Genomic DNA, 27,595 nt, shown 5'->3' with positions numbered 1-27,595 from the left:
AAAGCTACTGAATTGGCAGTCACTGTGTATTTACATTGGCAGACACAGCTCAGTGATGCAACCACTTTGGCTATTTTGATGGTCAAATCAATAAAAGTTTACTTTTTGGTGTACTTGAATGCCTAATACAAATGCAGTGAATCAATGAAAGGGAGTGTCCACTTCTTAATCAGATAGATAGCAAATTGATGAAGGCACCATCATTTCTTGAAGGAAAGGCACTGCAGCCTGCATAATGCCTTTTATGTCATCTGTACAGGACACCTCTCTAATGGTCGCAGACCTCCATGGTGTGAGAGTAGGAGTGAGCTTCAGACCATGCACTGTATCCTCCCCTTGTGTGCTTCCCTACTGAATTCAGATTCAACTAGACGCCTCTGCCAAATTTGGTTTAACCAAACCAGAGAAGTGTGGTTTGGCTTGCTTTCTGAAACTGAACTGAAACTTATGGTCAAGTAAAGTTCTAAAGTAATGCTTTAGTGGATACATCAGAAGCATTTTCCTGAACATGCCAGCCATGCTTTGGGATTATATTGTACACCAGACAATTCATTGGCTGTGATTTTACAGTGGCACTATACTACTGTAATAATCTGTTATTAACTTATAGCTATCTGAACTATCTCTTCCAGTTGCTGAATGGCATTGCTGGTAAGGACTACCAAGAGTCTGAGGAAGCCAGAAATGGACCTCTGATCCTTAAGGTGTGCTCAATCAATTCAAACCAGTGGGAGAAATGAAGCAATGGATATGGCTGAAAAGACATATTTGTACTGCTAAGTCAAGGCACCAAGAAGCAGAATAACAAATGAACAATCCTCGGAGGTGCTATTAATCATTAGGCGACATGAAGGCACATACTGTTTTTGTTTCTTTAACTCCATATGGGAGAGCTGAGACTGAAACTGGTGTCAGGAATAACTAGTGAAAACTTCATTAAGTGCTACTAAAATATTCACTGTATCATTCTTATATTCCCAAGATATCCCTGAAAAGATACACTTCACATCACAAGACGATTCAGTTTCCCATGTGAAAAGAAATCTTACTTTAAACATGTATCTGGCTTGAGCAATGCATTGATGCGGTTGACTATCCAACTAAAGAGTCGCCCATACAATGCTTTGGCTGTGGCATCTCTGACATCAGTGGCCTTTTCCATCGTGTTGGGTCGTATAATGGTTTCCCCTCGGGTCACCACACAATGAGAGGTTAGAGCTTCTTGCAACTCATCTGCCTGAATGCACAACAAGGAAGCAGCTAGAAAACAAAGAAATTGTGTTATATTGGTTTCTTGCACAAAGAAAAGGACTGAATCCCAAATAAATTGTGGAAAGGACAAAAACTCTAAATAAATAAAAAAGCTAAAGGGGTGGGTTGGGGTTTCAGGTTCTCTCTAGAGCCATACAGGGCACTTGAGGCAGGCCTATAAAGGCTACTTCATATCTCACAAGAGGAGGTCTTTTTTTACTGAGATCCCAGAGCTCCACAACTAATGGAAATCCCAAACCCATGCACATTTCATGATGGTGGATCAGCAACCCTTACAAGATAAGACCTTAACTTTGCTGCTCAGTGCCAGATAATAAGAGGAAAAAGAGACATTTATTTTTCAATGTGAAGGGACACATCTAAGTACAGGAAACACTATTATGATTCTATGGATTGTGGCTCTTTCTGTTCTTACTGGGACCATGGGATGATAGTGTTCTCATCAGCATGATCATGTCAAAGCCAGTGTTGGACCACTTGGCTTCTGCAAATGGAAATAGAAGAGGATGTGTACTATATCTCAGCTCAACAAAAATAATTATTGGGGTCTTGTGTTTTAGACCTATTCCTGGGGTGATTTGGGGCACTAATTCAGAAAACTGCATTGGATAGACCACATCAGTTGTAAATTCTACAAGAAAGAATTCCAACATCAGCGAGAAGTTTCATAGAAAAGGGGGACTGCCCTTACACCAGTCCTGCAGAAATATTACTTCACCTTATTGTAGATTTTATTATATGTGAATGTTAAAATAATGCTGGAAACAGAACGTGATGAGAATCAAATGAAGTATGATCCTTATGAAGTCCAAATTGAAATCATGATTCATAATTAAATAGATAGCCCACACAATTTCCCCAGAAGTCCCACTAAACTCTGTAAAGTTTATTTCCAAGTAGATATGTCTACTATTAATCACAAAAAAGATGAATTTTATGAAAAGATAGGAAAACTCACAGTTTTCAAGAGGCGTTGGATTGGAAATGATGCTCTTGTCAATCATATACTCAGTAACCACAGAAGAAAATTCAATGTTGCCCACATTTAAAATGGCAGCAAGAATGCTGTATACGCTTCCTAGTTCCTGAAAGACAGATGCACAAAAATATTGCAATTTAATGTCTTATAATTGACATGCCTGGCTATAACCATCTGGATTTTGAATACTGAAATTTTGAACATCGACAGAACTAAAATCTCATCAATTAGTTTTAAACTTAATTTACAGTGCAGCAGGAGTATTAAAAGGTTAATTAACCATATAGACATACAAAGCATTTGTGCTGGAGATACTTAGGTGGTGCCCAGAATAGTCTGCAGATTTGTCTGCAATGTCCTCAAGTCTTCAGAATTTGTATTGGCTAATGACTGTACTGTGCATAGTAATATAATTTTTCTACTCATTTTACAGATAGGTAAGGCAAAACTGAAACGTACTCTCCAATGTGGCAAAAGAAATTCATGGCAATGATGCCATGGGTATCTCAGTTATGTCTGGCCCGAGTCACACAATCAATTCCTCAGAGAGTTGCTTGTGTGCCCACAGGTTATGTTTTTTCAACAGAAGCCTCTTGTTATGCTGAAGGGCAAAAGACTTCCAAAACTGCAAAATTTGTTATGGGGATAATAGAGGCTTGGCTGTTCAAAAAATAAATGCAAAATATACTGTGGTACCTATATTGTGGTAAATGCAAGACCTTGAACAAGCTTAACTTTGTTCTTTTTTTCTGCAAAAATACTAGCATTTCCTTTTGCTTTCCTTTTATTTATTTTTTTATAAAAGCACCTTTTAAAAATATTGTAGTGATGACTGAAATTATTATGCTGACATCTGTCATTACACCATATTATGTGTACTGCAATTGACATCTCAGTGCCCTTTTCCTAGAAGCATTAAATGTAGCTTGATGTGCCTTGTACGCCATGATTGCTGCTTATTCCCAGCAGCCCTTTTCTTTAAATGTTTGTCATATAACCTTTGGTTTGGTTCTCAGGCACAAAGTAATATACAGGCTGGGAAGAAGTATATCACCAGAACAACCTGCTTCTATGTTAGAAAGAAAGAAAAAAACTTTTTGTGAAATGCTCAGAAGGTTACTTTGACCACGTTGCAATGAAATATTTGAGGTTTTTCTGAGAAAGGTATTTGTGGGAAACGTAAGTTTGAAGGATATATTTATGCAGATGTACTCCGTGGGTGGTCATACCATATAATATCAACTGTTCTGCTCCCTTAAACGAGCAAAATGGGGATTGAACATTTTCTATTGTTACTTCATACTTACAAATGCTCTCCTAGCATAATATAAATTAGATGGATCTCTTGAACATGGAAAAGATTGTGAACAGCTCAGAGTGAAAGTTCTGATCAGAGTATATATTACGTGTTAAACAAAGCTTTTTTGGACTTTCAGTGCTAATGTTTCCAGATGATGCTTGTAGAAAAATAGAAGTACTTGTTATCTGCTAGAGTTTGTTTCTAGGACCCCACCATGGATACCAAAATCCACAAATGCTCAAATCCCATTATATACAATGGTGCAGTTTTTTTGGTGGAAAAAACCATAACAGTGGTTTAACATCAGATCTATCATAATACACTGCTGATGAAGTAAGATACCCACAGACCACATGAAGAGCTAGTCTAAACAATGAAATGGTATGTCAGATCCTTGAAATGTCCCATTTTGGGACTAAATCCCCCAGTATCCTACAGAAAGAGCTGGGACATTATAGAGAGAATAGCCTAAAATAATTTTACCAAGTTGTGTATTGTCTTGTTACAGTGCAACATTTCTGCATGTTTAACATTTGCAGACATTCAATTTCCCTACTATGAGTCAAATTGCTTTCCAAATGAAAAACAGAACACATTGAAGATATTCATGTATTGTTGTTGCTCACCTCCATTGTAAACCCAATCACTTTGAAGCACTGTTCAATTAATTCAAATTGGGATTTGTAGAAGCTATTGTTCATAAAATCTTGCACTGTTCTCAAATGTTCATTCTGCAGATACCTAGAGGGGTTGCGGTGTGCAAAAGAGAGGGAGAGAGTTTTAATATGGAAATGCATTTTAAGGTCAATGCAAAACTTGATGTGACATTCTAAATGGTTCACTCTAGAAGAGGGAGCCAATTCATATATTTATCTGAAAAAAGGCATGGCAGGTAATAGAGTTCAGGGAAATACTGGAGGAAAAATAGAAAATGGAATGTATGCTTTACCTGGGGGGCTTATTTTCTGGTAATTTATAGTGAGCTAGCTTTTTCTTTTCTGCCAAGCCAGCGTAGATGTAATAAAAAATATGGAAATTCTTCTCACCTCTGAAATTAAAAACCAAACACAAACCAAAAAAGACAGATTTTATAATCAGGACAAAGACATTTGATTTTTGTTTCTCTGCTACTTTTATGAATTTTATAGCAAAATACCTCAGGTTTACACTTGAGCTTTTAAATGTTAATATTTCTCTTGCAGTTATGTCTAAGCCTCACTGCACTGTTGCAGAAGATGTGGTCACCATGTAGCATATCAAAACATAGTAAGAGGGCAGCTCTGGAGGCAGGATAGAATGTAAAAAACTAAGATATAGTTGTATGAAAGTGCAATTTATTTTTGTCTCTGTGTATCTCTGCCCATTCATCCAAAAATGTTTGATTTGTGGTGCATGTGTGTCTTTATTGGGGGACAAAATCATACAGTCCTTATATATTCATACTGCAATTTCAGTGGTCTTACAATACTTTAAATCCAGTTCCACCTCACACCTGTTATATGTTATATCACCTTTAGTCTTCATCGGAAACAAACATGTTATTTTAACTTTTTCCCCCTCCTCCAGAAATGCGAGTCTTTGCTCCTGTTACTTACACAGCTTGATGTATGACTCTAGATTTTTCTAAAAGATATTCTGAAATCAGAGCGCTCACAACAGTTCCACTGGAAGTGAATTTCATTTCTAGATACTTTCCAAATCTGCTCGAATTATCATTAATAATAGTGCCCGCATTTCCAAATGCCTCCAGCAGATTATTGACTTGGAGAATCTTTTCCTGAAGAGTCCTGTTATTAGCCTGGATGGGCATTAAAAACAACAGAGTACTTTGAGGGAAAAAGCAGTTTCACTGTATATCCCTGATAAAGTGTACATAACTCAACATAGAATACTTTTATTGTAATCTTTATTCACGTTTACCTTGATGCCTCTCATCACCAATAAATGTAATCCCTCAACCAACTGATCAAGAGTGCCATGGGAGGACTCACCCAAGGAAAATGAGGAAGCAGTGGCACCTATGTCTAATGCCCCATCCAGCTGTCTGAAATTTAGAAACATATGTTCCTGAACTTATTGCTGGCACAGGAAACTATGTATAATAGTGAACCCTATTAAGATGAAAAACCTCTGCTTGACATTACCACAGAATTAACTTGGAGAGCCTAGAAAATTACTAGAGAGGTATCTGCATAGAAAGTTTTCGGTCCTTCAGCATTACTCTATGGTAACTACCAGTGGTAACAAATGAAGTGTAATTGCCTGGAAGTCTTAGAACATTCCTAGATAAAATGTATTTGTTGAATGCATGTAGATGAAATCATGAGCACAGGGAGGGATGATTGTGGTAGCGATGGTGTTCCTGCTCCTACCCATGTGCAAATGAAGGGGAGGAAGAGACATAATTGCCAGCCAAAGGGAGAAGAATGAGGAAATAATGTGGTGTAATGATTGGGTATTGGAATTAGTGTCTGGAAGACCAGGGTTTATATCCCTGCTCTGGCACAGGCCTTTTTACAGCATTTTCATGGGCTACTGCTGTGCTATATTTGTACATTGAGCCAAAAAGCACACAACAAGTTGTTTCAGTCAGGAATCACTTGTCCTCTAAGTGTGCCCCTCACCCCATCAAACCACTCCAGCCAGACATAGCAGCTAATTTTTTTAAAAAATGTCAACAACTTAAAAATTCCCCCAAAATCAGGAGATGTCCTCGTCTTTCTGAAACTTGGGGGGAATTATCCCTGGGTTATGTTATGTAATTGTAGAGAAATTCAAGGACATGGCTCTAGTATTTTGTTTTTTAGAAACTTTTTGTAAAACCTAAAAAAAATCCCCAAAAATCAATAGATGAGTGAAACGTTCTGAAACTTGGGGGGGGGGGGGAGAACGGTGGGAAATTGTTCTACTATTGTAGCAAGTTTCACCCCAATAGCTCTAAAAATGAGTGAGAAAGGAACCCCAAAAGCCCCCCCCCCCGAGACAATTACTTAACAAAATAGTAACAAATTAGTTATTCTCGTTATAGTAACGAAACACACTGTTACGATATTTTAGAAACACTTTAGAATCGATTCACCGGCACCCCCTAATTTTGTAATGAGTACTGAAACATTTTTTTTTCATTAAGCGCACAGGCCTAACCAGTATTGGAAACATGATGTGGGGAGTAGAATTTGTCTTACCTTTCCAAGGACAGTCAGCTGTTGGACCAAAAGGTGGGCACTCTGGGTCTTTCCTGCTCCACTTTCCCCAGAAATGACAATACACTGAAGATAAGATCCAAAGATAATTTGTTATCAACGTCTTTCTGTACATCTCTGATAAATATCAAATCTGACTTTGAAAGACATTCATGTTACCTGATCTGAATTGTATGTGACCATGGACTGGTAGGCAATATCTGCCACAGCAAAAATATGAGGAGGATTGGCAGTCCGTTTGGCCCCAATGTAAAGTCTAGAATGCTGAAAGAGAGAGTAGAGAACATTTATTTACTTCATTATGCAATCCTATCTTCAGGCATTTCTAGTCTTCCAAACTAGTTCTGTCAGAAGGTATACATTTCATACCTGTGTAGCATAAAGATCTAAGTTCCGAAAAGGATTGACTGCAATAAGAATGTCTCCCACGTAGGTGTAGATCTGATCCCTGGCGTAGCTCTTCTGAAGTTGCTCAGTTACTGTGTTCTGTTAAAGGAAGGGTGGGCAGTGATGGGTAGGATAGGGAGACAGCATTTATCTCATGGCTGCTTTGTTTTTTTTGAAGTAATACAAGCTTTGAACAAAGATGACAAGTTATGCTTTCCAGATATCTTCAAACGGATACGAGGCATGTCCCAGCATTCAAATTATTGAGTTTCGCCATTGCCATATGATTTGCCATCTTGAGAGCTGTGTATCAACATTCACTATCAGTAGCATTAAACTTGCTAGGAATACAAGCATTATCTTATAGCAGACCACTTTTCCAGCTATTTCAGTGTACATAAATCTATGGTTTCTGATGGGAAAATTTCTAGCTCCACATGGAGATGGTGAGGACCAAATGTGGGAACTTCTGCATGAAAATCATGTGTTACATCTTCTTTTACTTGGGATGGAGGACAACTCTAACCAACCCCTTATAGTTTACAGGATCTTAGTGTTTCTAGATCTCAGATCTCCTTCCACCAGTTCTGGGGCTCAATCCCAACTGCTGGTGGACGAGATACGATGGAGATGTGTCTTCATGGCTGCTCCCTTTTTACTCTGTGGCCTCAGAGTGGCAGTTGGGAGTTGGGGTGCTAGTAAAGGATACTAATATCACCTAATGCAATGTGGCTGAGTTGATGTCTCATATGAAGAAATCCTACTTTCAAGCTAGGAGCGGGAAGACTTTGCCTGAAACCTTGCAGTGAGATGTGATGAAATGGGGATGATATATATGAATGAATGGTACCATTTGGAAAAGATTGATATAGACCACAATTGGACAATTGCATAGGGCGTGAAATCTAATTTTCAACCCTACTTGCCCATTGATATCTGAAATACTTTTTATGTGGTATACAGGCAGTTCCCAAGTTACAAACATCCGACTTACAAACAACTCATAGTCAAGAATGGGTGTGAGACAACAGGAAGTGAGAGAAATCTACCCCTAGGAAGGGAAATCCGCTCCTGGAAGAGTTCTCATGGGGAAAAGGAGTCTCCACAGAAACTTTATCACCAGTCCTTGTTTCCACAACAAGCCATTGGGGTATGAATGATTTAAACCTTTTAAAAGCCATTTCAACCAACAAGAACTGATTGAAGTCACCTCTTTTTAGAAGAATGGACTGGTTAGGTGGAAACATGGCAAAAATAACTTTTTTTCAGCCTACAGGATATTTGGAGGGCAAAAAAAAATCCAAACCTTTGGGCCACCACCGACCACTCCTGATTTAGGGTTATAAGTGAAAACCATCACTGAAAACTGGTGAAAAAAATATTCTGAACAATTGGTTTTGTTCCTGCACTCTCCCTTTTTAGACAAACATCAATTTTGCTGGAGTAGAAGCAGAACCATTTTCATGATGGCAACACAGTTGTGGCAAGGATCCACTCCATAATCATTATCTTTGGTTATTCTCTGACCGTTAATAAAATATATATTCTTTTGTGTCTTTCATGTAAAGTGAAAGCTCTCATTTATTGCTTCTTGCACTGGTCAAAAAAGCCAAGGCTGTTAGACATTGTAGTATACTCTTGCTAGCCTTAGTTATTATTATGACTAATCAAAGATGGTGGAACATCTAGTCCAGCAACATGTGAAGAGCCATGGGTGTCCCCATTCTCACTTTTGTGATAGTTGTTGTTATTATTAAATTATGACCTATGCCAAAACTACCAAAGTGGCTTACATGTAAAATTAATACAAATAAGTACTAAATGTTACCAGACAAGGGAAGGCTATAACCAGATGTGGAGAGGCTGATTTGATGGTAACATCTCATTCCATCCGGGAATAGGAAACAGGTAGATTCCTCTAACACAGACAATTATGTTCACAGCACAATATTTTTACCTATTTACAAAAGTTTTAGCTATTATATTACCTCATCTAACACTTCCAAAGTTGCCAGATCATCTACATCCTCCTGGTTTCCAACAGGAGACCTAATGTAATTCCCTTTCTTGGTATGAATGCGCTCAAATCTGTTGAAGAAAGAAACCACAGGAGAATATAAGTACACAGAAAAAAAAACACTTAAAGAGAAGAACAGGTTGCTCACCGGTAACAGTGGTTCTTCAAGTGGTCATCTGTTTCTTGTTGTTGCTATTTCTTGTTTGTGGCTATTACGTGACTTAAAAGTTGTATAGTTCTCTGCAGCTCTTTAGACAATCTTTATTGGTATGTGCCTTTAAACTGACTCTGACATGTTCACTAAAGATTTCCCCTGACCCACTTCTATTTATCATTGGATGCTAAAACTGCACATGTGTAATGATACAAGTCTCATAGTGTTCTCTCTCCCAGGGGTTTGATTTGCATTTTCCCATGGTTTTAGGGAATAGCACCCTTTTTGCATTTTTTCCAGGGTTGCTGCAGACTCAGCAGCACTCTGACAGTTAACAGCACTCTGACAGTTAGCAGAGATTTGTAACCATTCTGCAAAGCCTTTGCTGCTGAAAGCTTGCAAAGTATCCTTTTGTTCTTGAGACCGCCCCTTTTCCTGGGGATGAGAAGCCTTTTTTGCCTTTCCACAGAAAAGAACTCGGATGTGCTTGTGTGATCAAGCCAGGCCAGCTCAGACAAGCCATCGTAAGTACTGACCTCTTGCCTTTGAAACTGGTGCTGAGCTTAGATAAGGAAAGACTTGCTCTTTCTAATATAATAACTCAGCACTGGGGCAGAGAATATCTCAGGATTTCTCTGCCATTGGAAGAAGCTCCAACTACTTTGTCTCCAAGCTAGCTTTGAGCTTAGATAGGGAAAGACCTGCTCTTTCTAATATAGCAGCTCAGGGCTAGGGTAGAGAGCATCTCAGGATCTCTTCACCTTTGGAGCAAGTTAGCCCAGCAGCTAAGGGGAAAAAGCAAGAAAGAAACATCTGCATGATTTTATAAGTTGACTGTTTATATTTGTAACCTTAACTGTCAAGGACTTTGAGAAAATGAAAATCTTGTTTAATGTTCAACTTGAAGTGGCCTTGGAGTTACTGGGACTCCTGAGCTTCGAAGTAAGGCCCCGCAGTTCACCCGGGCAAAGAAAGCAGCACATCTTAGTTTACTACAGGTGTCCGGGTGTGACAGCATACATAGGTCACATGCAACATAGGTCGCATGCTCACCAAAGGTGTCCGCCTTCTGTAAGAAAATGCACCAGTTCACAACTCACATGTTGTCCAAATGGAAGCATACTCCCATCACTTTGAAATTCTACTGCATCCCCCTTATTCAACTGGCCTTGCACAATCGGACTTCCACTTCTTTCCAACAATGAAGTTGTTTTTGAAGGGCAAGCATTTTTCAGATGATAAGACTCTGATCTCCAAAGTCACAACGTGGCTTTTGGAGCAACCTGTCGACTTCTACAAGTGATGTGTTTACAGTGCTTAAAAAGATAGGAGAAGTGTGTGTCCCTAGGTGGCACCTATGGAGAGAAGGACTAAGAACTGTGCCAAGTTTCATTGCTCTCAGTCCACAAGAAGTGGGTCAGGAGAAATCTTTAATGAACACCCCTTGTATGTCACCACATTGTAATATTTGCTTGGCAAGATTTATTCAGTGGAGCTTAGCCATTACCTTCATCTGAATATAGCCTACAGCACTTAGTATTTCTTAAAGTTCTCAATTCCATATACTATATGGACTGACCCCGCTCATATTCAAATGGGTTGCTCTGTATATATTTGATGCATATACAGAGCGACTTTGCAACCTCCCAGAGCTAAATGAAGCATTTCGGTGAGAGCCTCACTCCTTTCACTGTGCATACAGTAACTATAAATATCTTGAATAAAACCCACTTTGACAATGGGGCATTCTTTCGTCTGCTCATTTTTCAAGCAAACCGAAAATTTCATTTTGTAAATCTCAAGAAGGAAAATAAAACAGAAATGTTTGCTCAGCAAAGAGATTTGGAAGTCCATAATATAACTGGGGCACACAATGTAAAATACCCATGTGTCCAATGTAATCCCATTCTGTTCCTGTTGGAAGCAGTTAGTATAATGGTACTGGAGGGGATCATTCGCAATAATGCATAGTGCTGCAGTACTGGACTGATGGGAGGACTTCTTTTTTTTAAAATACAAAGGACTCTGAGAAGGTGGTTGAGATAATATCTACAAGTACCACTTTTGGAGGGGTTACAGATCACTGGAAGCTGACCACAGAATTTTCCTGGAGAACCTTGAGTTTTTTGAATTAAACAACCTCTATATCACACAAATATTTGAAGGCAGGCCCCAAAATCTCAACCATGAGTGTCTGGGGAACATGCTTTTACTTTTTTTCTCAATCTGCGATATGCTTGATTACAGTGACCCGGAGACCACATGCTTCTGTCTGAAAGATTGTTCTTCTACCATCACCCAATAACACAGGCATGAGCAAATATTTTTGCCTTGGGGCAACATTGTGAACCTGGCCAGGAGAGCCAAGCCGGGAGGGAGAAGGGGCAGTGGGGGGTGGGGTGGGCCCAGGAGGGGCAGGGAGAGCCCACCCAGTATAAGGATGGCGTGAGCAGCACTTACAAGACCACGTCCAACCCTTGGGCCTTAGTTTGCCCATGCCTGCGATAACACTATGTATGCAACACATTTTTTGTTCCTGTGTTATGTCATTTCCTAATTGGTTCTACCATAAAAACATGGACAAGGTTTATTAAACTTCAAAGACTTTGTTTTTGCGGGATGTCCTGCAGCACATTTTGCTATAGTATTTCAATGAATATCTCATAGAGTCTCAACCAATTCAACATAGTTTGTAGCATACGCAAAAAACATTTCTGGAATATAACAACTACTTTCCAAGTAAGTTTCACATGATTAAAGAGGAAATAACACTTTCAAACCAGGAACAGTTTTCTTTTTTCAAATTTTGTTACATAGTGTAATTTGTCAATAAAAGAGGCTATTTTAGAAGGTATCAAGCAATAATCCCTGATTCCAAGGTAAATATTCAATTCATACAGATCTACCTTTCACTGGTCTATTTGTGCTCATCTTCATAAATAGCATGACAAACATCCAAAGGTGATTAAGACCCCATTATAAATATTTTGTTGCTGTTAATACCCTGCAAGTCTGGTATCAGCTCATTAAGTGTGATATCACACTGACATATTTTGAAGTGCTCTGGAACTTAAACCCTGCTTGGTAAAGGAACATTTTTTGGATCAGGCTGCTGACATTTCAATAAGGGCAAATTATACTTAGCCTTTTAAAAATGTAATTTTAATCAATTTGCTTGGCAAAGCTGTACATGAAGGCCATCCTCTTTCCTACACATGTCCTGTTGACAGGGTGACTTTGTCCAAGCCACTTTGGTAGACACATCATTCACGATAGATGTAAGAACTGACAGCTTATCCTTCCCATTCTATTTTTTCCTCCCGCCCAAGGAAAAACATAGACCTTGAATCAACTTGACATTTCACATCCCTGATGTTAACCATTACATAGTATGAAATATTTTTAGCACATTAGCAAATATAGAGAAATGTAGCGCTAGAACAATTCCAGTGTAGTATCAACATTGAGCCTAGAGGTTTTAACAACCCCTGAAGCCAGTGAAAGATAACATAAGCCAAACTAGTGGAAGTTTGCCTATAACCAGCCGCATGGATTTTTCTTCTCTTGCATCATATTTTCTTCTCACTGAGAACTCACCAATGTTTCCTTTAAAATATATGTAATAGCTATATACAGTTTTGGGGGGGGGGGGGAATCTATGACAGTTGTGCCATTTCATGCATAGCTTATGAATCAGCTTATGTTCTTTCCTATACTGTGTACACAGATGATAATGCAACAATATAGTATTTTGCTGGCTTTGAAGCCAAAGGGTGATTTTAATTTTTTAGGACCAAACAGTTTATAAAAAACAATTCTGCATCTTACATCACTCAATGTGTTTTCTTCACCATTGTGCTCATGGACACTTTAAACAGAACTATCGCTATTGTTCCCCCACTTAACCATCTCCATCAGTGAAATCATTATTCGTAGTATGTGCAACAGACACTCAGTTCTATAAGCATTGTCAAGAGCCTGACAGCCTGCTCCATGGAGGGAGCATTGACAACAGAATGACTCAAGGCATTTATTGTTTCTGCTATTTTCTCCCTGCCCCTGGCTGCCTACCTCCTCTGCTGTCTTTCACAATCAAAGCAAAATGAGGTCACTGGAGCTCTTTTGGTCCAATTGTCAGAATGCACCCAAAAGTAGTTTTTGATGGATACTAAAATAGCACAGGGAATGCCAACTCCTTGGAAATTGGTTGTCATTTCAAAGGCAATTTTTGTCTGATAGGGAAAATTCCTAGGCCGGCTCAGCAATCTCAAATTAGGGAAGGACAAAGAAGCAAAAACAAAGAAGGAATAACTATAATAACGTAACACCTTTAGAAGGCTTAAAATAAATGACAACCATAGGTTTGGATGTTCCAGGAGCGTACAGCAGAATGTCACCTTGCAGGGAGAATTGGGCATGCCGTTTTTGGCACAGAACTCCCCCTGTGACACTTAAGTGCCATCCCTTAGGACAATGGTGGGGAAATAATTGCCCCCTTTAAAGCCTGTCATTGCCTGATTATTCGACAGGATCAGTTGGAAGGGGGGATGGGAAACTACTAGGGTTGTCCAAAATTTCGTAATGATTCTTAATTCGGATTGATTTCGGATTGTTCTTGCTTTTTGAACCGATTATTGAGACGTTTTCCCTGGGCGCAACTGGCAATGTAATTCGAACCATCGTTGGCCCATTCTCTAATTGTGTCTTAATGTTTCGTTAAAATTCCCCCCCCCCCCATTTTTTAAAATATTTTTTTAAAAATATTTTTTAAATTTTTTTTTGTTTCTGCAACCTAACTTGAATGGGAGCCTAGCGCAGCCTAAAATGGCTGCCGCACCCTGGCCAATCAGAGACTTCCACGATGGCTGGAAAAGGTGGGGGCTAGCGTCCTCCGCGTCCACGTGGAAAATCTCCATAAAAAACCCCTCCCTAACCCAGGCAAGCCATTCTGGGCTGGGTTACCAAGTGGAGAGGGTGGTTTGCGCTGGGCTAGGAATCAAGCCGCCTGCATTGAGGGGAGAGAGGGAGAAGTGTTCTGGCTGTAGAGACACTTGAGAGAGGGGGTTGGGTCTGGTAAGGGCTGGCTTTTGTTGCTGGTTCAATATTGTGTGTATTTTTTGGGAAATTGGCTTGGGGCTTGTGGGATCTGGCAGAGTCCTTGCTGAGGCTTTAGGCAATTTTTATTTTTAAAAGGACGTGGGCGCCAAGGCATTGCTTTCCTGACGCTCCGTTTCTAAAGACCTCTGCCTTTTATTTGATTTTAGCAATCAGCCGTTCTTTTCAAACCTTAAAGGGTACATTGGAAGTTATAGTTTCCAAAGGACATGGGGCACCCGCCAAGGCATTGCTTCCCTCACCCTCCGTTTGTAATCCCAAGCCCCGAGCTGAGTGTTATTGCAGCAATCACAAAGACACACATTGTTTTCAAACCTAAAAGGGTACATTGGAAGAAATAGTTTCCAAAGGACGTGGGGCACCCGCCAAGGCATTGCTTCCCTCACGCTCCATTTCTATTCCCAAGCCTTGGGCTGTTATTTCTGCAATCACAAAGTCAGACATTGATTTGATTCAATAGAGGGTCCACAGCAATTTATAGTTTCCAAAGGACGTGGGCACTCCTGCCAAGACATTGCTTGGCATGTGCTGCATTTCTAATCCAAAGTCCTCAGCCAGAGTTTCATTTTTGCAATCACAAGGTCAGCCAGTGGCACCATTGATCAAAAGGTTCAAAGGCAATTTATAGTTTCCAAAGGACAGTGGCACTCCTGCCAAGGCATTGCTTGGTGTGTGCTGCGTTTCTAATCCAAAGTCTACACAAGTAGAAGAGGGACTTTTACAGTGATAAGAACCCAATTGAACAGGAAATAAGACTTTCAAACCAGGAACAGGTTTCTTCAAATATTGAAAAATAGTGTATTATAAAAAGTTATGAAAATTCACCAAAAATCATAGGAGACAGGAAATGTTCTGCAATTTGTTGAGCAAAGAGTGTTGAATGTGATCTCCCACTGTACCAAATTTGATGAGGATAGCTCAAGAAATGAGGGTGGGAGAGCCCTGTAAAAGTCCCCCCCCCGGTTTCCTTTTTTTTGGCGATTGCGCATGCGCGTCCACCATTTTAGAAACATTAAGAATCATTACGAATTTTCAGAAATATCCAAAATTTTTGGGTGAAAAATTCGGAAATAATTTCTATATCCAAGCGCCGGCACCCCCTACTTTAGAAATGAGAATTGAAACATTTTTTCCATCGATCGGACAAGCCTAGAAACTACACCAGGAATGGAGTCAATGTTCACCCAGGTGTCTTTCTGCTAAACCAGAAATGGCATAACATCACTTCTGGTTTTGTTTTCAGCTTATTTTTGGACTTTGGAAATGAGGTGGGGGTCACCAAGGGCAAATTAAGGATAACTGACATATTTTTGGTTGGTGTTGCCATGATTTAACTCATTTAGGCGTGAAAAACAATCTCGTTTGCAAGTCTGACGGCTTTGTGTTAGGTGGAAAAAGGTGTTGAGGACAATATGTCGTCCATGCCTACACTCTTCCCATTCATTAGTTGGAGTCTGGTTCAGAGGTGGCTGTTTAACTAGAAGACAAAGGCATTTCGATTTAATCCAAGAGGGCAATCCTTGATCTTCCATAAATTGTAAGACTATAAACTGGTGGGATTGATGAGAACCGTTGTCCAAAAACACTTGAGGGACCAGAGTTGCCTACTCCACATGGAAGGGCAAAATTCCTTAATTCCATCCTTCCTTCTCCTTCCTTCCTTCCTTCCTTCCTTCCTTCCTTCCTTCCTTCCTTCCTTCCTTCCCTCCCTCCCTCCCTCCCTCCCTCCCTCCCTCCTTCCTTCTTTCCGTCCTTCCTTTTCTCCACTCTCCTCCCCCCTTCCCATCCCCTCTATTTCTTGAAAAGTTGCTCAATGAAGACTTATTTGTTGGCTGCTTCTCAAGCCTTTGAAAGCAGACAATTGTGACTTGAACTTGGTAGAAATGCAAGTATAAACACTACCTCTGAGGCTCAGAGGGAGCTTTTTAAAATCTGCTCTCCCTTTTATTATGTTTTGAATTCCATTTTATTTGATTCTGTGAGAATAAATTTAATTTTTCTCCATTGCACTAGTCTGCCTGAACCTTTCTGAACCTTTCACAGCCTTCTACATGCTCATATGTTCTCTTATTATATATGGTATTGAAGAATGGCTTTAAGAAAAATGAAATTACTCCCAAGGGCACAGCAGAAAATAAACAATTATTAATTGCTCAGTGGACTGGTGATTGCTACAACTTTTAATATATTTTTGTGTTTCAATACAGAACTGTTTGAGAATATGTAATTGACAGGCCAGCAAATGAACACCATTTCAGAGGAAAGAATTGACAAAACCACCTCAGAGTATTCCTTGCCTAAGAAAACCGTATTAAATTTATGGCATCACCACAATCACAATGTGAGTTGAAGGTCACACACAAATAAACATCACCATTGTCTGGTCTTGGAGCTTTCAAATCTTTCCAAATATAACATATCAGCTCTCATTAGTTATTTCTCAAAGTACTACATTAGGCATTGCTAATTACTAACATGTGAGTTCTTAATTGCATTATTAATATTTACAAGAGAAACAATTAGGAAAATTGGCAATCATCCATCTTCCAAACTACCATCCTCAAAGATTTTAAAAGTAAAAAGAAAACGTGGCTTGCAAAACTGGTAATGGCATAAGCTTTTTCTTGTAAGATGCATATCTTACTTATTATATGAAAAAACTGTGGGATTATCAATTTAAAAATCATTATTTTTTTTAAAAAATAATGTCTTAAAGGTGGCATTGCTGTCAACAACATATTATTTCCTAAGCACACCATGATAAAGACAATTTCTTTGGTTTCTCTGCAACACAAAAAGCAGTTATTCTTGGAATTATTTTATACAACTTTTCTGTGGACAGGTCTCAAGCTGAAGCACAGTTTCACTGTGTATTTGGGGTTTTTAACCATGATTAAAGCAACAGATTATGTTTAACCCTTACTTCTATTTAAATGCCATATCTACACTGTTCTAATTATTATAAAGAGCTGTTACTGAAAATGTATTTTCTGAAAACTTATGGGTCACACCTAGCTTTTTCAACATCTCATTGAAGAACGTGTTTTCCTTGCCTTTTATCACTGCTAAAGGTCATCCTGTACATTCTTTCCAAATGCCTACAGGGTTGTTTTATGTTTATGTGTGAAAAGGCTTTGTAGTAAAACCTAATTGGATCAGCTACAAAAACCACAAGCATCACAACATTTTTCCTGGATTGGCAAACACAAATGGACAGATGAAGCAACAGAAGACAAACTGATCTTGCCAGATAATGCTTGATGGAATAGCCGCTCTCCTCCAATGTCACTTTTGCTCATCTAATTGCTATGCACTGGAGCATGTTAGGCGAGGCCAAACTGTTTTATATGGATAAGCTGTAGAGGTCAAGGAGAAAGAATGCCGTAAAGCACACTGCAGCCTTTTCTGACATGCTTAAAAGTCAAAAGTCACCTCTCAAAGAATACTTGTTTGCAGGTCTTCTACTTCCAAGAAAGGGGAATGCTGCTTCAAGGCAAGGGACCCAAATCTCCCTCTTTACTCCAGATCACACTGAAGATGACATCAGCTTTGCTCCAGATTACACTGAAGATGACATCAGCTACCACATCTAATTTTGCTACAGAGGGGAACCTTGAGGAAAACTCAGGGAAACAGAAGGGGATATGAGGGGTCTATTTGGCTTGTTGGATACATGATGCCCATGTAGGAGAGAGACAAAACACAGCTCTGTTTCACAAGAGATCCTGTGGGTTAGGGGATCATACTGTTGTAGCTCAGCAGCACTCACAGCAGGCAGGGGCTGATGGGTTCACTGATGATTTAGAGTCAGATGTGATTGTGGGCTTTCCTGGGATTCATTCTGATGCAGACCCTGGGACTCATTCTCACGTAAAGCCAGAAAGTGAAACGGCTTTAGACACAGGCACAGATGGGCCTGAGAATGTAATTGTCTCTGATCCTCAAGGTCTTCAAGGCCAGTCATGGGAGTTAGAATCATCCCCTACAGATAAGGAATCTAGTGAAGACTAATTGAGGAGAAATTCTCATGGGAATGCACCTGGTGACATTGACCTAAGTCAGGAGGCTCACCCGCAAATTCGAGCAGATAACCAGCTTCATCAATCGACACACCTTCATGGGAAGCAAAAGTTTCAGGGGAGACATAATGCTTTCATGTCTCTATATTAGGAGCAATGGGCTCTTTCCTCGACTGTTCAGGCAACGTGGCTTTTAAGTTACAGTCAGGCCTGGGTTCTCTAGTTCTTTTCTTGGTTTTGGGATTCAAATATTCTGAGAGTTTTTCCATGTTCATGTTGTGTATCCTTGTTCAAGTTAGGTTTATGAACTCAAGTTGCTTTTGGATTTTGGGACTATTATTGAACTGCCTTGCTTTCGGATTTACAAGAGACATTTGATAGCTGACTTTTTGGATTTTACACCTTTTTTCCTTATCCCTGCTTTTTACTATATATCTTTTTGTGTGTTTTTACAATAAACTATTTGCCTTTACTCTGGACTCCTGTGTGATACTCTGGTCATAGATGGCTTCAGGTCTGGGGTGCGACACATACCAGGTTATTTCTGTAACAAGCAGGTGGGTGTCTGTGCTATTGTTTCACATCAAAATTCTAAACCGAATATTGGGTAAAAGGAAAATGGTCACTTGGGAAGGAATTGGAGTTTTTAGTCCCTGCAGTTTTCTAATTAGCCAAAATTATGAATGTTGATATGACCTATGAACATTGAGGGTCATTCCATGTAGGGGGTGTGGAGCACCCTGGCTGCCACCACCAGCTTTTTCTAGTCCAGGCATTCAAAAAGGTCCAAAGCAGCACCTTGGTGGTGCGAATAGTGAGTGCTAGTGCTTCTTTTAGCTTTTCCCAGGATGGACTATGCTGTTACCTTTCATCACTTTACTGAAAGAAAAGATGGACTGATCCCCTTTTAAAATAAGAGTTAAGGTACTGTACTTACATTGACCTTTGGATAAGTTAGTCCAAGATTTAGCCCCATTTTTGACTAAAATTTCTAGACTTATACACAGTATATCCAGTACTTTGAGTGAGGTGATTGTAGCCCATAAGCCTCATTTTCCCCATCTCTGTGCTAGATGGACAGTCCTGAACCAGTAGTCTAACAACACACAAGGCAGCCTCACATGCTCAAACAAGAAAAGGAAGGAAAAAAATATTTTGCTTGTCTCCAGTGTTGTCACAAGCAATTTCTAATAGATCTCTAAACATTATGTTCTGTACAGCTGCTGCAACCACTAGCTGAAATAAAGGAACTTCCCATTTATCAGTGACAAAATATTGCACTATGTGCTGGAAAAATGGGACACCTACAGTGCAATCTTGAGGAGACACAGACATCAACATTCCCTGCAACAAATAAGGAACAGTATGGCACTTATTGCTTGAAGAAGTGTTTGCTTGGGAAGATATTTGGGTTTATTGCTTGCATCAAGTCACGCATCTAGTTTCATTTCTTGAGTATGAGCTCCAGGCTCTCTCATTAGCATTGTACACTAGATTTGCTCCTGACCAGCGATCCAATACAGCTTTACTTCTACAAATACTGGCCATATCCCAATTTTTGTGGATGTTAAAGGCTTCTCTCAGCACTTTAAAAGTGCTAGAAAAAAAAGAATTGTTTTCATTTCTTGGCAGGTCATCCTTATGAGATAAATGACAGGCAATAAAAAGAACGAACTAGACACTTAGATCTCACTGGAAGATTGTCAAAAAGCAAGTGCAAAAGCAATTAAGTTGCCATAAATATCAATAAGAAGAAAGGCAGTTGATTTTAATGAGGTTTCTCTATGCAGCTCATTTACTATAGAGAAAATGTCACATTGACAACTGAAAAGATCAAAAATAAACCTCACAATCCCTTTAAAAATATTTTTAAAGAAATCTGGAAACAGTATAAAAATATATCAATACTCATAAATGACTGAATCTCACATGCGGCACATTGATGAAGTTATTTCAAAGGCTTGACACTAAGCCAAAATGCTTTAGGCAGTTTTGTAGAAAGGCTACAGATTATTGAGTAATTCCTGATATACAAAATACAACTCTAAATACCTTTGAAACAACAATGGCAAAAACCTCATCTATAAGTCACATTTCTTGCAAATTTCTTAGTAAACCAAGTTGTTTTTAGAGTGACACCAAGTTCACTTCATATTATGTCTAGTGTATTAAGGTGTGCTCATTTAGATCCAATTAGCTCTGATCAATTATTGCAAACTGAGAGCTATTACTACTTTTAATGGGCCAATCCATTGATATATAATATGGCCTTCCTCTTTTTCCTACTTTTATCTTTTCCTAGCATCTGTTTTCTCAATCATGTTTTCTGATAGCATGTCCAAAGTACGACAGTCTCAGTTTAGTCATTTTCTCGTGATAGTTCTGTTTTGATGCAGTCTAAATCCAATTTATTTGACTTTTTGATAGTCTATGTTATCTCTAAAGGGAAACATATGCACTCTCCCCACTACCAATCATCAATATTGAAAATCTTCTTACGTGCATGAAACTCATAGTAAAGCCGAAGGAAAAGACACAAGAGCAAAAAAAGATTATCTTGAGTAAATGGGCCATTTGCATTTGGAAGTGAATATATAATCAAATCGGACATGGAAAAACATCCTGAGAAAATATTCTAAATCATCTAGAGGAGGATATTCTAAGCATGTGTGCACTCATTAACGCATTTGCTAGTATTAGTGAGTCTCCAATAATTTAATGGAAAGCTGCATTAAGTGGGTGTCACTTTCCTTGGTTTAGTTCTCTCTCCACTTCAAGTGCTTATCCTAAAAAAGACTGTGATAGCAACTGCATTCCAAACATATAAAGCAACAGATTTGCCCTGCTAGCTGGAAATGATGGAGTTTGTGATCCAGTTAATATGGAGGCAACTGCGTGTGGCAAGGCCAGTTTATAGAGATGTTGGCTATTTAAATGGCCTTAAATTTCATTTTTGTTACATGCAGACAGTAGAAGTACCTTGCTTTTTCTGTGACTCCCATTTGCTGGTGAACTTCAATGAATTCCATCAGTTGCATCTGCAGGATATTCTCCTTGCCTTCCACCTGTTTCACAAAATCATGCTGCAGCAGGTCAGACACAGTTGGACGTTTCTCATAATCTTTTGTTAAACACCTAGACTGGCAGAAAAAAGAACAACTTTTAGGAAATATAATGCAAGAGGGGAAGCTACAAGGGGCAACAATAAGAGTCAGCAAAGAAAATATGTGGACAAGCATAAGAAAAAACTTCATCTACATTGATTTTACCTTTACCATGTTATATTTCATTTATAGTAAAAGTAAAAGTTTCCCCTTGACTTTAAATCTAGTCGGGTCCGACTCTGGGGGTTGGTGCTCATCTCCATTTCTAAGCTGAAGAGCTGGCATTGTCCATAGATGCCTCCAAGGTCATGTGACCGGCATGACTGCATGGAGCGCCGTTACCTTCCCTCCAGAGCTGTACCTGTTTTTGAAATGCTATGATGATAGAAGCTGGAGCTAACAGTGGGAACTCACCCCGCTTCCCCAGATTCGAACCACCAACCTTGCAGTTCAGCAATTTAATCCGCTGCACCATCAGGGGCTCCATATTTTATTTATGTTCCAGTGCTATTATTAGGCATGAATAGGATGAATAGGATGCAGGAATAGTCCTTATCCTCCTCCTCCTCCTACCTATCACAGAGTTTTCTTGGCAAGATTTTTTCAGAAGAGGTTTGCCATTCCTTTCCTTTGAGGCTGGGAGAATGTGACTGTTGAAGATCACCAAGTGGGTTTCTATGGCCAGAGTTCAAATTGTGTGGTGTAGTGCTTGAGTGTTGGAATAATTATCTTATCATATGGGGCTAAAATTGGTGACATATGCCGAACTAGGCCCGATCACCCATGAAGCTAGCTGGCTTCCATCAGACAATGTCATGTTGGCTCTGTGGGTGAAGGAGGGCAGTACTGGTGTGCCGCTACAGCAACATGGGAGGCTTCCCATGTTGCCATTAATCTATAGAGAGAAGCCACACATTCCACATGTGCTCACGCTTCCCCCATATGATCATCCTCCCATGGATCCAGGCGATGAGAGGCGTGGGGTGCCAGATTCCCCACACCCCATGGTGAAGTGGGGCGCTGCCCATTGTTTGATGAAGGTCATTGGGAACCAGGGTTCAAATTCCCACTCAACTATAAAAACCAATAGGTGACCTTGGGCAAAACACACCCCCACAGCCTCGGAGAAAGACAAGGGCAAATCTTCTGGGGGGGAAAATGCATTAAGGCCACCATAAGTCAGAAATGACTTGAAGGCACACAACAACAAAACAAGAACAACTTGCAGAGTCACAGTCTAAGTTGATCTGGAATGCTGAAAATTATTCCAGTGTGCATCGCATATTTGTGCCAATTAGGTACAGCTGCTGCTTTCTTTCCTAGAAACATGCCAATGGCTCAGAGACAGTCTAAGGACCACAGCTTCAAGGAGCACTGCTTCAGGGTGCTTGGGATCCATTTTAAATGGCTAAAGATATAAAGGGACAAGAGGGGCAACTCTCAAAATAACCCCAGTGGAGACAGTATGGCTGTGCAAATCTGGGCAATTGCTCTAGAACAATAGAGGGGTGTGAATGGAAAGCAACACAGCTTTCAAAGCTTAGAGAAAGTAATATTCCTGCTCACTTAAGCCATCTGAATCATTTCAATGCTACTCTAATAAATACACCATATTACTCTTAAGAGCATGCTGCATGGATTTATTTTTTTAATGTCTTAACTGTCAATTTGTCACTCACTTGCTGATAAAGTCATTGAATTCAGATGACCATAGTTCTGGCTGCCTTAATGTTGGAGGTGGATTTCTGCAAAAGAAATGAAGTTAATACAAAGAATTACAATAGGCTTGAATGTATTCTTCACAACAATAAAGAGAGTGAGAAAAGTCAAGCTGAGTAATGACTTTGGAAAAAGGAAAAAACCGATTTTCTCTAGTTTAAAGGGATCTCTGTTTAGAAAAGTATAATGCACTACTGATTGTCTTAATGTTACAAGGCTTTCAAAAAGGAGGGCTTAACCATCACTCCTCAATAAATCAAAAGATGCTATTAATTTCCCTGCATTCTGAAATAGATGCTATGACTAATGACTTCTTTGTTATTATTTTTGCATCACTGACAACCTCCTTTCCACAAGTAGCAGACTTGAACAATTCTTTGAGTTTGGTAATATTTTTAAGAATTGAAGGAGAAAAATTGTATTTAATTCCAATTCCTTCAGGATCCTAATTTAACCAACTGCTTTGATTAAGAAGAAGCTGTTTACAATCTAAGAAAAATGAAGCTTGTTAAGCTTTCAGGGAAAGATAAGGCATAACATTATAATTAATTTATTCATGGCATTTCACAAATAACAAATCTGAGGAACAAAGCTAGTCCCAAATGTTTTGCCACCACTGCTGCCCTACATCGATCACCAGCCTTTGTCCCTTTGTCTAACAACAAAACACATTCCAGTGCCTCAAATCTAGCCAGGTATATTTGACCTGAAGATTTCAAAAATGGCACCAGTTTTCCCCTATCAGCTCTAGTTTTTGAGATACAGAACATATGGCATCTATCAGTTGCCATCTGCTTGCCCATAGAAAATCATGACAAACATATCTAAGAAACTAGAGCTGATGTGGTCTATCCAATGCAATTTTCTGAATCAGTGCATCAAATGACCCTAGGAACAGGCCTAAAAACCAAGACAATAAGAAAATATTTTTTTGTTGGGCTGTGTAATAGGGTTAGCCCTCTTGTAGCTCAAAGTAATTTCAACTGAAAATCATAAAAAAACGTAAGAGGAAACGAAGAAACTAGGGTCAGGAGTGAAAAAGGTGAAGGATAGGTGATGCTTTCAGTTGTGTGTACACTTCAACTTCATCGTCACAGAGTATAAGATTTTTCAGTTTAATATGGGGCTGGGTCTAGGGATGCAAAATAATTTCTTTGGGATTCTTAAGAAAAGGGGCCTGTGTACCACTTCCTTAGATTGATGTGTGCCTTAAAAATATGCACATTTGCAAGGGTTATGGTACATTTTGGGAAATTCATATACATACACACTATGCAAACATTTTACAATTGTGATTGGCTCAAAAAACAGAGACAACTATAAAATATGCAGAAACCTAGCTCCAGTCACTGTTCAGAACTATATACATTACAAAATATTATACATGAATTTCCAAGCAAGAATGATGTATAACTTGATATATTCTCTCCATCCTTTCTTTGTTCACTTGAAAATATTCAACCAACAATTGAAAGAAGAGCTTTCCAAATGTTTGGAAACCCCAATGAGAATATTTCTGCACGTTGAGAATCTTCACAATTCTATGTGAGACAGTCCATTTGAGTTTTTCTGTGTAAATATGTTTTTACTAATTTTCTATGCAGAAAATTGGGTGGTTTTTTTTCTAAAATGTAATTGTTTATTCAAAACACCCAATTTTTTGGCACAGAAACCCCCAAAACGGACACCAAAATTGCACACCTTCTGATGACTTTCTTGCAGTGAGAAAAATAGCTAACATTACTAATTGCTTTCTTCAAGTCGGAAATTAGGAAATATTTATATCCTTAGCATAAAGGAACCAAGTGTAAAATCCAAACAAACATTCCAAAAATAAGACAGAGGGTTTTTTTTTGCATATTTCTTTGTGATGTGAGATTGGTATTGATAAAAAAAATCTGAATTAATAAGGTTTCTTTGTACAAAAATGTTCATTAATTCAATGTGGATCTCCAAGCTGGGGGAGCCATAACACTGTGCCATCCAAGTTCAAGCTCCCAGAAGAGTCTATGTGCCTAACTCAGACATGGGCAAACTTCAGCCCTCTAGGTGTTTTGGACTTCAACTCCCATAAGCTTAAGCAGCTGAGGAGGAAAAGGAAGAAGCTTGAGGCTGTTAGAAATTGAAATCCAAAATACCTGGAGGGCCAAAGTTTGCCCATGCCTGGCTTAGCTCAAATGCCCATTATCACTGCAGGAGCACTGCTCCACTACCTTTTTCAAAACACTTGAGCATTTTCACTGAATTAATATCCTCAGTAACTTGAACAAAAACTGAAAATTCAAACTGCAATCAAACTACAATAATTCATGTTCATTATTTTCTTCAAGTGTTGCATTACTCATACTTTAACAGCTCTTGGCTTTCCCTTAAAAAGTCCAACATATTATTGTATAGTTCATCAGACAATTTTTGTCGCTACGTGCTTTCAAGTTGACCCCAACTTAGGATGCCCCTACCACAGACTTTTCTTAGCAAGATTTATTCAGATAAAGTTTGCCACTGAGAGCTTGTGACTTGCTCAAAGTCACTCAGTGGGCTTCCAAGACTAATAGGCATCCAAATCCTTGTTCCTTTAGACCATAGTCTTACATTCAAAGCACAACAACATACTGACTCTCAAACATGGGTGACACATTATGGCTAGGTACCATCAATGATTTAATACAGAGACATCCTAAACTTCATTTAGACTGTTGACCTGAAGGTTGGGTTGCTGACCTGGAGGTTGCTGGTTTGAATCCACGAGACAGGGTGAACTCCCATCTGTTAGCTCTAGCTTGCAGGGACATGAGAGAAGCTTCCCAGCAGGATGGTAACACATCCAGGTGTCCCCTAGGCAATGTCTCTGTAGACCAGTGGTTCTCAACTTGTGAGTCCACAGATGTTTTGGCCTTCAACTTCCAGAAATCCTAACAACTAGTAAACAGGATGGGATTTCTGGGAATTGTAGGTCAAAACACCTGGGGACTCACAGGTTGAGAACCACTGCTGTAGACGTCCAATTTTCTCACACCAGGAACGACTTGCAGTATTTTCTGAAGTCACTTCTGACATGATAATTTTTTAAAAAGTTTTTACAATGTAATGGCACAAACAAAGCCTTAAAATTCAATATCTCTTTGATAGAAAATACAAGTTGCCTTTTTTTAATGAAGGATCAAGGGAGTCAATTTTAGTGTTTTTTTCACCCTAATTAAAATTAAAGAGTCAAGTTGGCAGTGTTGTCCATTGCAGTGTTAAATAACATTTTCCACAGCAGCGATAGTATTAAATAACATTTTTCACAACCATACCTTGGTATTTTGAACAAAGCTCTCATGGGATGCAAATCGGCCAAAGGTGGGTCTCCATCACCTAATTCAATAGCAGTGATACCCAGTGACCATGCATCACATCTGGCATCATAAGAACTATCCAACTGTTGCTCACATGCAATAACCTGTCAAGATATAAAGGTGTATAAAAATAAATTTTTATTCCACAACAATCAGGATAGACATCGTTTTAGACTTTTGAATGTCACGCTATGTCAGTGGTTCTCAGCCTGAGGTCCTCAGATGTTTTTGGCCTACAACTCCTAGAAATCCCAGTTCGTTTACCAGCTGTTAGGATTTCTGGGAGCTGAAGGCCAAAAACATCTGGTGACCTAAGGTTGAGAACCACTGACCAATTTGAAGTGGAACTACCCTGAAAATATAAGCATATTTAAACTGCATTTGTGTCTTCCAGCCTACCTAATCATAGCAGCCATACTACAAATTAAAACAAAACAAAGCAAATGTGGTAAGGTTCTTTTTAATTCTTCTATTGGAACCCTTCAGTCAATGTGGACAATGGCCACACCAGCTAGGGTGAGTGGGTTTTGAGAACTACAATCTTAAAAGTAAATTTTCCAAGCTCTACAAAAATTAAAACAAAACAACAGCATTGAACCCCAAATATCTCAGCCTGTGATGCTTGACTGCAATGATACAGAGTGGGGAGAGGGATGTTCTTTTCCATGTTCCCAGTGCTATTGCCATGGTAACTAAGCATCTGCCTACACATCTGAAAGGAATTCAAAATAACATCTTTCCAGCTGGATTAATGCAGAGCGAGCCTGAGATGTTTGGCTTCCAGAAGTGAAGAGCAAGATGGCACCCCTCTCATTCCATCTACAAAAGCTCACTTAGTTGACAATTAAATGTTTTTTCAATGCTGACAATGGCCATGCATTCTGCAGTGAACTTGGGAACATCTTACTAGCTTAGGAGGCACAGGGGCTCTCCTTCCCCAACACCTTGTTGCCGCTTCCCGTTGATGTTTTAAAGGCTAAGAACACTT

The 27,595-nt window shown here is 39.3% G+C and overlaps 1 protein-coding gene across 6 annotated transcripts in view; it reads right to left on the bottom strand.

Moving 5' to 3' along the window:
- The window catches only part of myo3a (myosin IIIA), a 127,093-nt gene that overhangs the window by 46,665 nt on the left and 52,833 nt on the right, over positions 1-27,595 (bottom strand). For 3 of the 6 annotated variants that reach the window (XM_062957879.1, XM_062957878.1, XM_062957880.1), the window contains exons 7-18: positions 26,566-26,711; positions 23,230-23,295; positions 21,426-21,581; positions 9,130-9,229; positions 7,124-7,240; positions 6,914-7,018; positions 6,737-6,820; positions 5,147-5,349; positions 4,501-4,599; positions 4,178-4,292; positions 2,231-2,357; positions 1,050-1,260 (exon numbers count right to left, since the gene is read on the bottom strand). In XM_062957879.1, coding sequence (XP_062813949.1) covers positions 1,050-1,260; positions 2,231-2,357; positions 4,178-4,292; positions 4,501-4,599; positions 5,147-5,349; positions 6,737-6,820; positions 6,914-7,018; positions 7,124-7,240; positions 9,130-9,229; positions 21,426-21,581; positions 23,230-23,295; positions 26,566-26,711 — 1,529 coding nt within the window. Of the gene's footprint in view, positions 1-1,049; positions 1,261-2,230; positions 2,358-4,177; positions 4,293-4,500; positions 4,600-5,146; positions 5,350-6,736; positions 6,821-6,913; positions 7,019-7,123; positions 7,241-9,129; positions 9,230-21,425; positions 21,587-23,229; positions 23,296-26,565; positions 26,712-27,595 lie in introns of those variants that run through there. The other 3 variants (XM_062957881.1, XM_062957882.1, XM_062957883.1) reach the window with 3 other exon arrangements.

The sequence above is a fragment of the Anolis carolinensis genome, chromosome 6 (genome assembly GCF_035594765.1).
Source record: "Anolis carolinensis isolate JA03-04 chromosome 6, rAnoCar3.1.pri, whole genome shotgun sequence".
NCBI classification, from domain to species: Eukaryota; Metazoa; Chordata; class Lepidosauria; order Squamata; family Dactyloidae; genus Anolis; species Anolis carolinensis.
The sequence above is the reverse complement of the archived record's forward strand: the minus strand, read 5'-3'. Positions and strand labels throughout refer to the sequence as shown.